The sequence below is a fragment of the Trachemys scripta genome, chromosome 6, assembly GCF_013100865.1.
Source record: "Trachemys scripta elegans isolate TJP31775 chromosome 6, CAS_Tse_1.0, whole genome shotgun sequence".
Taxonomy (NCBI): Eukaryota; Metazoa; Chordata; order Testudines; family Emydidae; genus Trachemys; species Trachemys scripta.
The window spans coordinates 33,960,801-33,974,739 of NC_048303.1; the positions used below are offsets into that span (position 1 = coordinate 33,960,801).

The 13,939-nt window shown below is 41.6% G+C and overlaps 1 protein-coding gene across 2 annotated transcripts in view; it reads left to right on the forward strand.

Moving 5' to 3' along the window:
• RAB3C (RAB3C, member RAS oncogene family) overlaps positions 1–8,987 on the forward strand; it is a 216,727-nt gene extending 207,740 nt beyond the window's left edge. For both annotated transcript variants that reach the window (XM_034774077.1, XM_034774076.1), the window contains exon 5: positions 1,168–8,987. In XM_034774077.1, coding sequence (XP_034629968.1) covers positions 1,168–1,355 — 188 coding nt within the window. In that variant the 3' untranslated portion in view covers positions 1,356–8,987. The remainder of the gene's footprint in view (positions 1–1,167) is intronic.
• The last annotated feature ends 4,952 nt before the right edge of the window (positions 8,988–13,939 follow it).

Genomic DNA, 13,939 nt, shown 5'->3' on the forward strand with positions numbered 1-13,939 from the left:
ACAGCAAAACACAAAGATAGGTGTATGTCATTAACCAAGGTGAATCAAAAAGACGAAGAATGCTTTGTGAATGCCAATTAACTTTTATAATATTACCAGAGAATTTAGTTGTTTTGTGAACCACTTCATTCCAGTTCAGGAATTGGAAAGGGGGAAATCAGGGAAAGAAAGGCTGGTGAATTGATGAAGGACAGTCAGGTGACTAGTGTGGTAACTGGGGTGGGGGGAAAGCTGGAGCAGAGGGGAAAAGTGGGAAGGGAGGAGAGAGGTCAGGCAGGTGAGAGAATGGGACCATCCAGCAGATAGTGTGGACCCAGTAAAGTGGCAGGCAGACCAGCAGGTTACTTCCAGCTACACTGGGAACCAGCGCTGGAGAGGGTCTTGAAGGTAAAGATGTCAAAGAGGAACATGCTCATGACAGCTTGCTCTATTAAAGAATTTCAGTGTATGCACTCTGCCGCATGGATGATAGTGTTACTTTAGTGGTGGCACAGTGGGATGAGAGGGTTACAGTACCCACCCACAATTTTTGAAGGAAAACAACTTAACCTTAGAAATATTTTTGCATCAAAACTTGTTTTCCATCCACAGATTACGTAACAAACTGGAAAAAAGCCTTTCTTGATTTGTTTTCTTTCTTCTTGGTTCCTTCCAATTTCAGTCATCTGTTCTGGCATCAGCAGTAGTGGCCCAACGGCAGTGCCCATTACCAGTGCAATGCGTATGGGAACATAGTAATTAGAGCTGGAAAAAGACCAAGAGTAACTGAGTTATTCCCCTCACAAGAGCCGGATGTAGTCCCATGATATGTGTCATTATTAAAATGATACTGCTCTCAATTTTAGCATAGCACAAAATCAACTATGATGAAATCACCTTTGAATATGATTTGCAGAAGAGATCAGATTGGGTCAAATGATGATTTCAACTACTTTGGTGTAAATCAAATGACTTTTGTGTGGTTACTCTGGATTGAAACCCAGGCAACAGTGGTCAAAATTTAGCTCATACTCTTTATAATATCACTATTTTGCATGTGCTGTTTCTTTTTCTTGTGCCCTGCCCACCTTTCTCTCTCTGCTTTTTCCCTTCCTCAGGAGAAGTTAATAGTTACCGAAGGATCTAAGAATGTGTAATGACCAGCGTGTGTTTTCTTTATTTTACCAGGTTTTGAATTTTTTGAAACAAGTGCCAAGGACAACATAAATGTCAAGCAGACATTCGAGCGGCTCGTAGATATCATCTGCGACAAAATGTCAGAAAGTCTGGAGACAGATCCTGCCATCGCTGCTGGAAAACAGAACACAAGGCTAAAGGACACCCCTCCTCCACAGCAACCCAACTGTGGCTGTTAATACAGTTATCAACAGAGGCGGCTCCAGTGTGTTCTATTGCCAACAGAGTATTTACAGATGGTCTATAAGCCTTTATTTATACTGTCTTTTTAATTTATTTGGGGACAATGTGTTTATTTTATGTCAATGGCTGGTACAATGTGTGCAATTTGTAAGGACTGCCCATTTCTCAGCATCTGGCCTTTGCATGTGGATGGCTAATTGTCTGTCTTTTCTTTTTATCCTGAGTGCATTACACTTACTTCAGCTGGTTCTGTGACCTCAGAACACAGGTCATCTACAACTGACTTTAACTTAATCAATTTCAAATTATACCATTTACTTCTTGGTGTAATGATCAAGGTATTTAGGCATAAACTTTCTGATGCCATTTAAATTTTCCTTGACTGAAAAATCTATTTTAAAATATTACCCGAATATACTATTCCCTGCCTTGTCCAGATAATTTGTCTGAGGCACACTTCCCTGAAGGTAATGCTGTGGCAAATCCATGTCCACCACTGAAATTCACAGTTACCTCTACACCACACATCATGGCCACTTCGAAATTCAGAATGGCAGCAGCGGCCTAACCGAAAACACAGGCTCCTACCCCTCAATATAAGGAAAAATTCTGTTAGCTGCTGGCAGGACAGGGGCTGGCTGTGTTCTAGTTCCATCCACAAGCTAATTCACTACAATACTAATATAGAAGAGAGTTGTGAAATGTCGTTCTTCTTTAAGTTACCTGCTTTAGATAATGAATATGCTACAGTTCTTGATATTACCCCAGCAGAGCCAAATCTGTTCTGTATAGTTATTCATAACCAAAAATAACCTACTTATATTGTTCTGGAGGTTGCATTATTTTGGCCTTTAGGAATTTCATGTTTCATTCTTGAAAATGGTGACTATATATTAATTTTATAGTCTGAGAGAATCTCCTCTGTATTGACTGCAAAGGCCCATTTCTCTCCTCAGAAGTGCCACTCCTATTGAAGTCAGCAGGACTTGTTTGTGTGGGACAGAAATGGAGCCATTAAATTTGAAAAATAGTTTGGTCTAGACATATCTTGCTGAGGGTTTTCTTGTGACAGGACAGTCTGAAATTTGCAACGTTTTTGGAAAATTCAGAGAGAAATAAAAAGTCCTCCACTGAGTTCTTCCACTAGACCATGTCAATCACTTCGAAAATCCACGAAAGGCAGTGAAGATAGCAGAATGTCCACAATTTTTTTTTAAAGCATTTTAAAAAATAGTCATTTCTCACCATGTTAATAAGCTCTCGCTCTACTAATTGGTAGCACTTTGCACCGTTGGCTTATCTGGGTCACAGTGATATTCCTCAATTAATGACATCACTGATGCAACATTAACTTTTTATTGTTCTTATTAGATCAGCTTTAGTACCAGGATGACATTTCTCAAGCTAGACATAACAGAAAAAAGGGAAGAAAAACAAGAAAATGAGTTAGAGCAACTGCTAATGCATTCATTACCTGACAGTAAGGCAATACCTATACCTTTTTCCTAAGGTAATTTATATAATCTCATCAAACACACTAAGGCCATGTCTACACTACGAAAAAAGGTGTAGTTAAGACATTTTATCTAACATTGTAACTATTGTATGTTAAAATCCTAGTGCAGACAAGATTAACACATTAGTTGGTTGAGGTAAACCCGAGTGTAAACTTGTGTTAAAACTATAACTTGGCTTGGCTACACTAGGATCTTAAACATATCTGTTAACACTGCTAGCTAGCACCTACTCTGAAACCTAGCACCTACACTGTTTTTCTTAGTGAAAAATGAGCCACATCATTTGGTACCATGGAAAAACCTGAGGAAAGGGAAATGTTGGCTATTCACTGCCCTACATTTATCCCTGTTGTGTACAGATTAGTAGGGAAGAGAAAGTGTAATCAAGCAGAGCCAATTTGCCTAGCTCTTGGCATCCACATGGCATGCCAGTCACTACTCTTCCTGGCCCTCCCTCCCAGCTTGGTAGCTGTACTCCTCCAGCTGTGGCTATGCATTCCAAGGTACTCTGAGGATAGAAGTATTTTGGCCAAAGATTTTTATTGGTTTTCCAATAAAAAATAAAAACATTTTAAGGAAAGCAGATGCTTTCCCAGAAAATTTTGATGTTATAGAACTGCCCTCTCTTCCCCCGCTCCCCGCCCCGCCGCTCTTTTTTTTTTTATTTTTTTACGGAAAAGAGCCTTGAAGGGAAATATTCAACCGCTCAACTGAACCAGCCCTGGGAACTTCACTACATAATGCCTGGTGCGATGCCATCAACAGTGGTCACTCTGGCTGGCACCATGGTCCTCAGTAGACTATGCATGCTTGATGACGATGACTTGGTAGAAGGGTAGAGAATAGAAGCTGTAGAGCAAAAAATTAATGCATAGATTCCAAAGTCAGAAAGAACCACTGTGATCATTTAGTTTGATTTCCTCTATAATACCTGCTATAGAACTTCCCCAAAGTAATTCCTAGAGCATAGCTGCTAGAAAAAACATCCAAACTGGAGAAGGTGGAGAAGATAGGAGCAGGGATCAGTCAGATCCATGTGTGATCAATGACTTTGTGGGGTGCTCCAGGACTTCAGGAGAGGGTTGTATAGGTGCAGAGGTCCAGCCACACAAAGCCAATTCGAGGGTCATGACTACTAATAGTCACAAAAAGTATTTTAAAAACTTTTAATCAGCAGCATTGTTAATCTGGATACTTGGGGCCAAATTTTGAAAAACTAGCTGCCTAGTCTCAGTCCAGTTCCTGGTGGCCACATCATAAAATACAGGACCAATCATCACTAATTTGTACCTTTGTTGCTAGTCTCAGCAGAGAAGTAGGGAACTGAATGGCCCATGGTAACTCATTGACCTTCTCACACCCAGAGGTCAGGGCTTAGGCCCATTTCTGAGGCCGGGCAGTGCAGTGAAAGCTTTCTCTGCCTCTGCCAGTACTATCTCTTCTATGGATACAGATTGCACATCAGCCTCCAAGGTTTTCAGTCCATCACCAGCACTGAATTTTAAAGAGAAGCTTGCCATTTAATGGCTTTATGTTCACTGTGGCACAGACTATGTAACTACTCAGTCTGCATGTACAATGGAGGGGTGTGTGGAATTTGAGCTTTGGAGTCTTATTTCTCATTGAGGGCTCTGGAGGGGATTTGTCTGGGTAAAATACTATATTATTATTACTGTAATTTATTACCTCGATTTAATGGCTGTTAGCAGGAGGGGGAAAAAACCCTTCTCCTCTATCACAGTTTAATGGGAGAATAGACCTTGAAGTGGACAAAACCCCCATTGCCTAGGGTCTGAGCCCCATGGGGCCAGCTGAACTACTGCACGAAACAACCCTTCCAAAGTGCCAACCAAGAATAACACTAGTGCTACAGTAATTGCATGCATGGGTAATACGCCATCTTTGTCATGGAGTCACAGTGTCTTTCTCAGTGCATGGGCAAGCTGTCACTCAGCGTTCCAAATGGAAACAAGTGGAACAAATGTAAGAGACTGGGCCCTGCAGTATTCAAATGCATGAACCGATGGGATTGATCAAAATGGCTTGCAAGCCTTTTTGAGTTGAAACTGCAATTGCACGGTCTTAATTCTGACAAAAGTTCATTTTCAAATGTGATAAATGTGCCTGTCCTTACAGATCAATTAACTTGTAACTGTTTGTATTTCATTTTGTTTATTTAGACCGATTTGTTTGGTGTCTGAAATACATATGAACTGGCCTGTCTTTTTTTCTCTCTCTCTCGCTGTCTCTCTCTCCACACACACACATATATATATATATATAAACCCAACTCATTCTCTTTCTGAATTGCAATGTGCGTGACTGTTACCTGGAACTGTTTGTTCCTTTGTGCTTATACTTAATGTAATGCATAGAGAAACTACCTGAGCAACTAGATCTATGTGGCCTTTCCAGAGCATCAGTCTGAAAGATTAGGTTTTCTTCCCAGTCTGCTCAGCTCTGTATGTCCAGCTGTACTGCCTGCACCTTTTTTATTTTAAGAATGAAGTGCTATTTTATGGTGCAAACACTGCTGGAGTTTGATCCTAACTTTCAGAATTGCTTGAGTTTTAATTGTCTTTTGCTAAGAAATGCATGGCATTCTAAATGTTATGTCTAGTGCTGCCATTGTTTCTTCAATAGCAGAGAAACCAGTGATGCTTTCCATTTAAAAAAAATTACAGGTTTCATTTTTCAGTAGCATGGTTTGTTATTGTCACTTTTCAATGGCAACAACTAAATGACTGCTCTGTTGCTTGAATGTTATGAAAGATTCCTCGACCCATTTCATAGACAGACTTGATATACAGCAAATGGATCAAATTCCTCTTGGGTGTAACTCGAGTGGAGTTGCACCATTAATGCTTTGGCTCCACAGGGCCCAATCCTCAGCTTGTGTAAATCAGCAGAGTGTCACTTCAACCAATGGAACTATGCTGTGTGTACACCAGCTGAGGATCTGATCCATGAGTGGGGTTTTCTTAATACCGATTGGAACTTGGTTTCTTCAAGGTTCACTACTTGTAAAGGCTCCATTCAAAAGGCAACTCATCTGAATAGTCTGAGTATGTAATAGGTTTCGTCATTAAATGGGTCAAGTAAATTCATTTCACCGTGTCTGTTAAGCTTTTTTATTTATTTACTTTGTTTATTTTTTCTTTAATGTTCATCCGAGCAAAGATTTTTACTGCACGTGTAGAATTTTCACACACAAACAAATATATCCTAAACACCGGTTCAGTTTGCACAGGCATTTGTTCATTTTCAGCACAGTGTTTTTATTGTTATTATTGCAGTGGACCTTACCCAGAAATTCTCATTGTCACTAGAAGCTGCTTGGGTTAAATCCACAGGCCATAGGATTACTGGTCATGGTGACGGCAGAAGCAGATGGCACATCACTTGTACACAGACACCTGTTTTGGGGGAAGGCAGAGACCACGTCTGAATCTTCTGACAATTTCATGCTCTTGCATAACATGTGGAAACAAACGTTAGGGATTGCTCACCACTTCCAGTAATGAATTTACTTGAGTAATCCTGACATGTACCTGCAAATTAGTGTTAAATGAAAACTGTTTGTGCTGTAATCCCGTTTAATATATTGTTGGTAATGTCAGCCGTGTTGTGGTTCAGTTGGACTGTCAGAATGTGTAAACTATTTACTAGTGTTTGTGGAACTGAAATGTCTTAAATGTTGCATGAAAAATGTTATAAAAATAGATTTGTTTTCTATTTTTGAACACCTCTGAACTGAGGGAACATGGGCCAATAAGTGCAATATTTAATGACTTACTCAGTGTATATAAATCCGTATGAAAGGGAGAAGTGTCATGTATGTGTGATATGGTGTTGATGATGGCTGTGTGGCTTATTTAAAGGATGTCTAGTAGCTGTAAGAGTCTAGTAGTGAAATTTATACAGTAAATACTTTATCAGTGTAGTGTAAGAATAATCTATTCTTAATTCATTTAAACTATTTTTCATATATGAGTCAACAGTAACAGACGTCCGTATCTTTACTGCAAGTGCATGTCAATTTTACTTTTAGAATTGTGAATGTCCTTTTAAAAAAAATGATTGTGTTATATCACTAGTAGTGGGAAGACCTTTTTTCAGTCAAAAGATACCTTTAGCCATTTCTAAAGAAAACCCCCACATAATATTTTAGAAGCATGTTCTCTGGAAACAGAAAAAGAGATTATCTTGGAACTCAGCTCTTAAGGAAAAGCCTTCATTTTTTTTATCTGAAGAGTCAATTACATGCTCTGTCTGCCTGTACAGCATAATATCATGTGGCCACTTTTTAAAAAAAATATATAATTGCATGGTTCATTCATGATTACACTTAGCCTAGAATATTAAATAGGAGTCTCCAACCATGTTGAAATGTACTTAGCATCTTCTGTTTGGTGTCTTGAGTTCACAGTTTGTTTTTTGAAGGAGCTTGCATCTCATGTCCAATGTGTTTGGACCACATTGGAAAATGTTAAGCAAAATGTTAACCCTTACTGACCCCATTCTGCTGCTTCTATTTTTAACTTTAAATCAGATACTGAAGTAAGACAGAAGGTACATTCTAGGCCAAATTCTGCTCTCTTAGACTGCTGAAAATTTTGAGTAATTCCATTGGCACCCATCAGCAGTGTAAGTGAGAGCAGAATTTGGCACAGTTTCTTGCCCAGAGATTAGGAGAAGACATGAAATCATTTTTTCCTTTTACTTTAGCCTTGCACAGTTGTACTCATCCATTCACTCAAGGACCTCAAATGAGGCAGCACATTTAAACACCTGCTTAAGTCCATCCTTATTCAGTAAAGCATATAAACACATGCTTCACTGTAGGCACTTGATTGCTGTACTGCCAGTGGGTCCCCTATTGTGACTGCAAACCTCTGAGCAGAAGTTAATGCTGTTAATTAACTTCTGCTGCATCCCTCTTGTACAATATGCTGGTTGTCTAGAGGAACATGCCCTCACTTCAGTGGGCCGTTACTGAATAAGGATGAACTACTAAATCAGGGCCAAGGTGAGTAACATTTTTTGATGGGTTACTAATATCACATTCATTTTTTCCCATTAGCATCATGGTAAAAGGCACACGAGTAGATTTTGTGCCTTGGTCTGATACATTGTCATGACAATTTTACAAGGCTGTTTTAGCATATGTCATAGCTAGCTCTCATCAAAAAGAGGCAATAGCCAAATAATGCAGGACACCAATAGCTCTGCTTTCTTTTGCCTCTGCCATGTCATCGAATAGTGCTAGAGAACAAGCAAAGCAGTCAGATCACATTAAACATTACAGGACAATCCTATCAAAGGCTAAGCATCTGTCCCAAATGCTTCCCTGTGTTTTATACCTTCTTCTGTTGCGAAATCACCAGCCAAATTATGCAAAATTGCATGAAAATGAAATTGTGTGATAGGGGAAATTTGGGAACTGCAGAATGAAAGAAAAAATAAAAACATCCCTGTAGCCAAGGACCAGACACAGTAAGGTTAAGATACCAATGAAACAGAAATATACAGACTGAAGTTGCATTGCCTATATTTTACTATTGCTGTTAAGTGACCTGACTGCCCAAGGGTTTCAAGGGTTTGTCACCATGACAGGTAATTTTACCTGGCATTTTTACTGTCCCCATACATGTATGAGTACATAAAAAGCAAACCCAAATGCCTACTTTGAAAACATGTAGCTGTTCTAGCTCCCCATACTAACTTTACTTGCTGAACTGTTCTTAAAGAGATGTTGGAGTACCTGCTTAGAATATATTTGTGAGGTGGTTAGGATTCAACTCTTCCTCCGCCTCTAACTACCACTACAATATAGTGACTGTGGTTCTAAAAATGTGAGTTTAAAATACTGCTGGGTGACAAATGTTGGGACTCTTCAACATATGTCCACAGGAGCTCTTGTCTGGATGTGAAGTACAAATTTTATCCATGTGCAGAGTTTTAATTCTATGTGGAAGTAAAGACTGTGTGTATTCCATTGGGTATTCTGTTTGTATGTGATTTGTGTATAACAGGTGGATTTTGTTTTGTTTATTTTTGTTTGGGGTATTAATTTTGAGATTACAATAAATATTCAAGAGACTATATTCATGAAATTTTCTGATGTGGTGAGGTGCCTCCCCCTGCCCGCTGGTGCTTGTTTAATTCCTTGCAGTTATTAAAGTGGTCTAAAAATTGACTTCAGTTTTGACCAACGGTATGTTGTAATGTGACACTCATAGTAGTTGAGTATCCTGCCAGTAACATTCTTCACTCTGAAGTCTGAGCTTCACAAACTATGAGCCTAATATGGCTCCTACTGAATTCAGTAGAATTTTTGCTACTGACAGGAGCAAGATTTGGCCACTTCTCCAATGGAGGCACAGAAAACAGGCACAATAAATAACCTGGGTGAGACCAAGTTGCTATCTTAGCATTAAGCCTTTGAGAAATACTCAAGCCAAAGAAGGACAAGGTTGTTGGCAAAGATACAGACAAAAGAAAATAGCTCTTTAAAGCAAACCACGAGGCCTGTATCTATTAAACTTTTCTGTGGAAAGGGAATAGGCGTCTTACCTGTTTATTGCTCATCATCCTGGAATTCGCAGGGTAACTATCAGACACTCAGATACCATGGTGCTGGGTGCAGAATAAGAAATAAGCTTTAAAATAGTATTTTTTTAAATAATAATGTCAATGATAGCTTAGAAACTTTAAATGGCAATAATGTTTCATCTCACATTTGCTTCTCTAATTTTGCAATTTAATTATTTTTGAGGGTAGGGGAAGGAGCTGGTGGTTAACAGGTTGCCTGACACTAATATTTCTAAAGATGTGGATGCAGACTGTCTTGCTCTCAGTACTTTTGACTTGTAGGCACCAGCATGGATTGGCACAGTATAATGCACCTTCGCCTTTATGCACAGCTTGGGAAGCCCATGTGCATTATAGGTGGAATTCACCCCACAGCAGGGGGCCAGAACGAGGCCTACACATGACACAAAACAGCTTAAGTGACACATCAGCCTTGGTGCTGGACCTCTGCACAGGAGTAAATTTCACCCTCTTTGCTTTCCACTCCTGAAGGGAATAGCACTAGACACAGCCTAACTGCTTCTATTTCTTCAGAAACAAGAAACCTCCTTTGTTGTTATTATTTAATGTAGGATGTGTGTCTTAATAAAAGGAACAGTTAAGTCTGTACAATCCATCTTCTTTTTTGTTAAGGTATTTTATATACCCATGTCTTTCTACTCATTGTTTCTTCCCAAATCCACGAACCCCCTTGCTCTAGGTTGAACCATTCTATGGCCTACCCCTGGATCTTTCTTCCTCCCATACAAGTTCTGGTCTCAATATTACCTTCTGAACTCATTTCCTCCCATCAACTCCTCATATCCATGGCTTCTCTTGTGGCCACTCAACAGTTCCCATTCCACTACCTGTCCCAGTTTTCTTCCAATACTCCAAGATACTCCCGGTTTCAAACACACACCTCCCAGCATGTTTTAATCAACTCTTCTAATCTCATGTTCCTACCTTAATGGGACACACTAAGTCAGAGATGTTGGAACAATTTGTATAGTTGGAGCCATTGAACCAAACTCTAAACCCTGTATATGATGGAAACCACTTCAAGCCAGAGGGTGTGGCAGCGCTCCTGGTTCCAGCACCTATGCACTAAGTCCCAATCCACCCCTCCAATTTCTCTAGCCCACCCATCAAATATCCTGAATATTCTGATAAACCCGCCACAGAAATTCCCAGCTCCCCAAAACTCAGCACTGAAGCATGTAGTGCTTCAATTTATCATGCAGGGAGAGGCTTCCAAAGCATTTGCACACATTGCTGGACCCCAAAATTTTGGGTGGGTTTTGGAGAGAGGTCTCGTCCTGCACCTTCACTGCCGTGTTTCTGTGCCTCACTGAGGCACTCTATGGTTCCTCCTTTTGCCATTGTATTGCCTCTGGTGACCCAACTCTGTTCTTTTGCCTCCTACTGGAATTTGGCTTCTCCAGCTACCTCCCTCTTGCCACTACTCTACTGATCCTCTACTCACCTCCTGTCCCCATCTCTACTGGTTCACCATGCTCCTTTCTACTTCACTTTGCTCCCATTGCTCTGTGCTGAAACAGCACTACCATGGCACTAGACCTAATCTGCTTGCCCACCCACTGAAGAAGTGAGGTGTCAGGGAACCAGACTGGGGGACAGTGGGAGCAGTGGAGGGACATTTGTGAGGCAATGAAAAGGCACAATGGTAGAAAATGAATATCTCTATAGTGCGGTGTTGGGAGGTTGTTAGAAGCTCTCTGGCCCCTCCCCAGTAGCAGTAGTCATCTGGGGCACAGGTGCTGGAACTAAGAGTGATGGGGGTGCTGCCGCACCCCTTTGAAATGGTTTCCATCAGATACAGGGTTTACAGTTTGGTTCAACTGCTCTCAGCACCCCGGCTATACAAATTGTTCCAGCACCCCTGTCTGGGGGAGACTTCCAGGGGCTAGCCCTTCTGCAGAAGTGTGCGCCCCTGATTACAGGAACCCTGCTGAGTGGTACCACACTGTGAAGGAGTGTACTACCCTTTAATGGCCAACTAGGAGCTGCAATCAGAACCACCTGCATTTAAAATCACAGAGGCTCCCTGCTTCACCTGAGGACTTCCCTATTTAAAACAGGAAAAGGAAGCTGACTGGGTTTGAGCTTGTAGTGGAAACTGACAAGGGAGGGTAAGCTCTGGACAGCTCCCTGAAGGGAGACGTAGGCTACATCTACACTACAGGGGGGAGTCGATTTAAGATACGCAAATTCAGCTACGTGAATAGCGTAGCTGAATTTGATGTATCGCAGCCGACTTACCCCGCTGTGAGGACGGCGGCAAAATCGACCTCTGCGGCTTCCCGTCGATGGCGCTTACTCCCATCTCCGCTGGTGGAGTAAGAGCATCGATTCGGGGATCGATTGTCGCGTCCCAACGGGATGCAATAAATCGATCCCCGAGAGGTCGATTTCTACCCGCCGATTCAGGCGGGTAGTGTAGACCCAGCCTTAGAGATTGTTTTGTTTGTTACTAAGTTTTGGGTAAGCTGACCCTGGTCTCCAAGGTAAGGGCTTTTATATTGTTGTCCAAGTGTTCCTTTCATAGACTTCATTAATGGGAGATTTATGTTAGTGTGTTTGGCTTCTCTGATCTAAACAAGCATGCTTCTTCACACCCAGTTGGTGCAAAGTAAAGAAAGGTAGCAAACCTGCCCAAAAGGGGTTGCACAGGGGTGAGACATCCCTTTGCACACACACACAGAAGGAGCTTTGAGAGGACCCCATCAGCATAGCAAGCAAGGATGATGTGGTCCAAGCGCTAACAATCCATCACAGGTGACAGTCACATTGCGTAAGATCAAAGCGATCACAGTAGCATGAGTGTGCCTGTGTAGACACGTAGTCAGGCTAGAGCAATTACGTTCAATGGCCCATACTGGGTTTGCTGAGGACCCAAGCAGTATATGTGTATTTGTTTAAAAATAGTAGTTTTTTAAATTAAATATTTAATTCTTTGGCAGTACTGCGTGGGATTTAGGGCCTAGATTTTAAATGAGTGCCTCAAGTTACATTCAAAATCCTAAATCCCTACTTAAGCATTAAGGACATTTAGACACTCATTTTTAAAATCTTGCCCTACCTTTTTTTATGAAGTTACGTTCTAAGACTGAAGCAGGTTGGCAGCATATTTTTGCCTGTACTATTTCCTTTAATATTCAGCAAGAAAAAAAATTATAGTATTACTGCATCTCCTGTATTACAGAACACTCTTATTTATTCATTGTTGTACTGCTGCAATAGAAAACCATTTCCTTAAAGAAGAGCAAGCAGCAGTGTGTAATGTTCCACTTATTTCTAAAGAAAAGTTTTACTTGGAGCAGAAAAGGACTGATTAACTCAGAAAACATCTGGCATATGGAACTTTCCTTGAGGCCATCTCTTATTTCCATTGGGGAATAACATCAAAAACTTCTGTCTAGGCAGTAATTACAGCCCATTTCAAATTAGTTTGTTTCATGTGTTTAGTAATTAATGAGTGAAAGAGGGATTATAAAACCGTAGATACATCAAACTTAGCCAAGATGTTTCCAAGTATGAGCGAAAGAAACTATGGCCTTGTGGGCAGCTACCATTTCCTGATTATGTCCTAAGTTTACCATTGAGCCTCCCTCTAAATGCCAGCTGTGATGTCTTCACAATTTGCTCATACCCCTGAGCTCTCTGCAGCTATCTCTGTGCAAGGCTTCCTTATCACAATCTGCCTTTTATCCTACATCAAAAATATGGAGTCATACAGTTCAGCTAGCAATTTTATCACATCACACAGGCTAAGCAGATATGATGCTGGCTGCTGAGTGACCAGCAGAGGTGAAAGTAAGCCGGTACGGTGTACCAGTAAGAGCCGGTACACAGCTGACCGTAACGGCAGGGGGCAGTTTCCCCAGGGCCTGGCAATTTAAAAGAGCCCAGGCCTGGCCTCCTGGGTGCCACCGCCGCTACCATGGGGCTCCAGCGATGATTTAAAGGGCCTGGGGCTCCTGGCCGCTGCTGCCAGAGCCCCGGGCCCTTTAAATCACTGCTGGAGCCCCAGGGCAGCAGTGGCAGCTGGGAGTCCAAGGGCTCTGGCCCTTTAAATCACTGCCAGAGCCCTGGGGTAGCACTGGCAGCAGCAGCTGGGAGCCCCAGTCCCTTTAAATCACTGCCAGGCTGTGCTGAAGGGCTGGCTGGGGGAGTCTGGCCCCAGCCCCACCCCTTCCGGTTGAGCTGCTCCCCGCACCTTGCTCAGGACCCCGGCCGCCCTGTGTACCGGTAAGTCCCTTAAGTTACTTTCACCCCTGGTGACTAGCCAGGAAAAGCCTATCCCAGAGGGTACTGCAGTGTTGAAGGCACTGTATAACAGATGAGATGTAAATCAAAAGCCCCTGATGGTTTGTAGTCAGGGAAGGTCCCCTGGGATTTTTCAGTAGATGGGTGGCCTGGCCAAATTTTGCTGTCTAAATATTCTCTGCTTACTTAGCTGCAGGGGC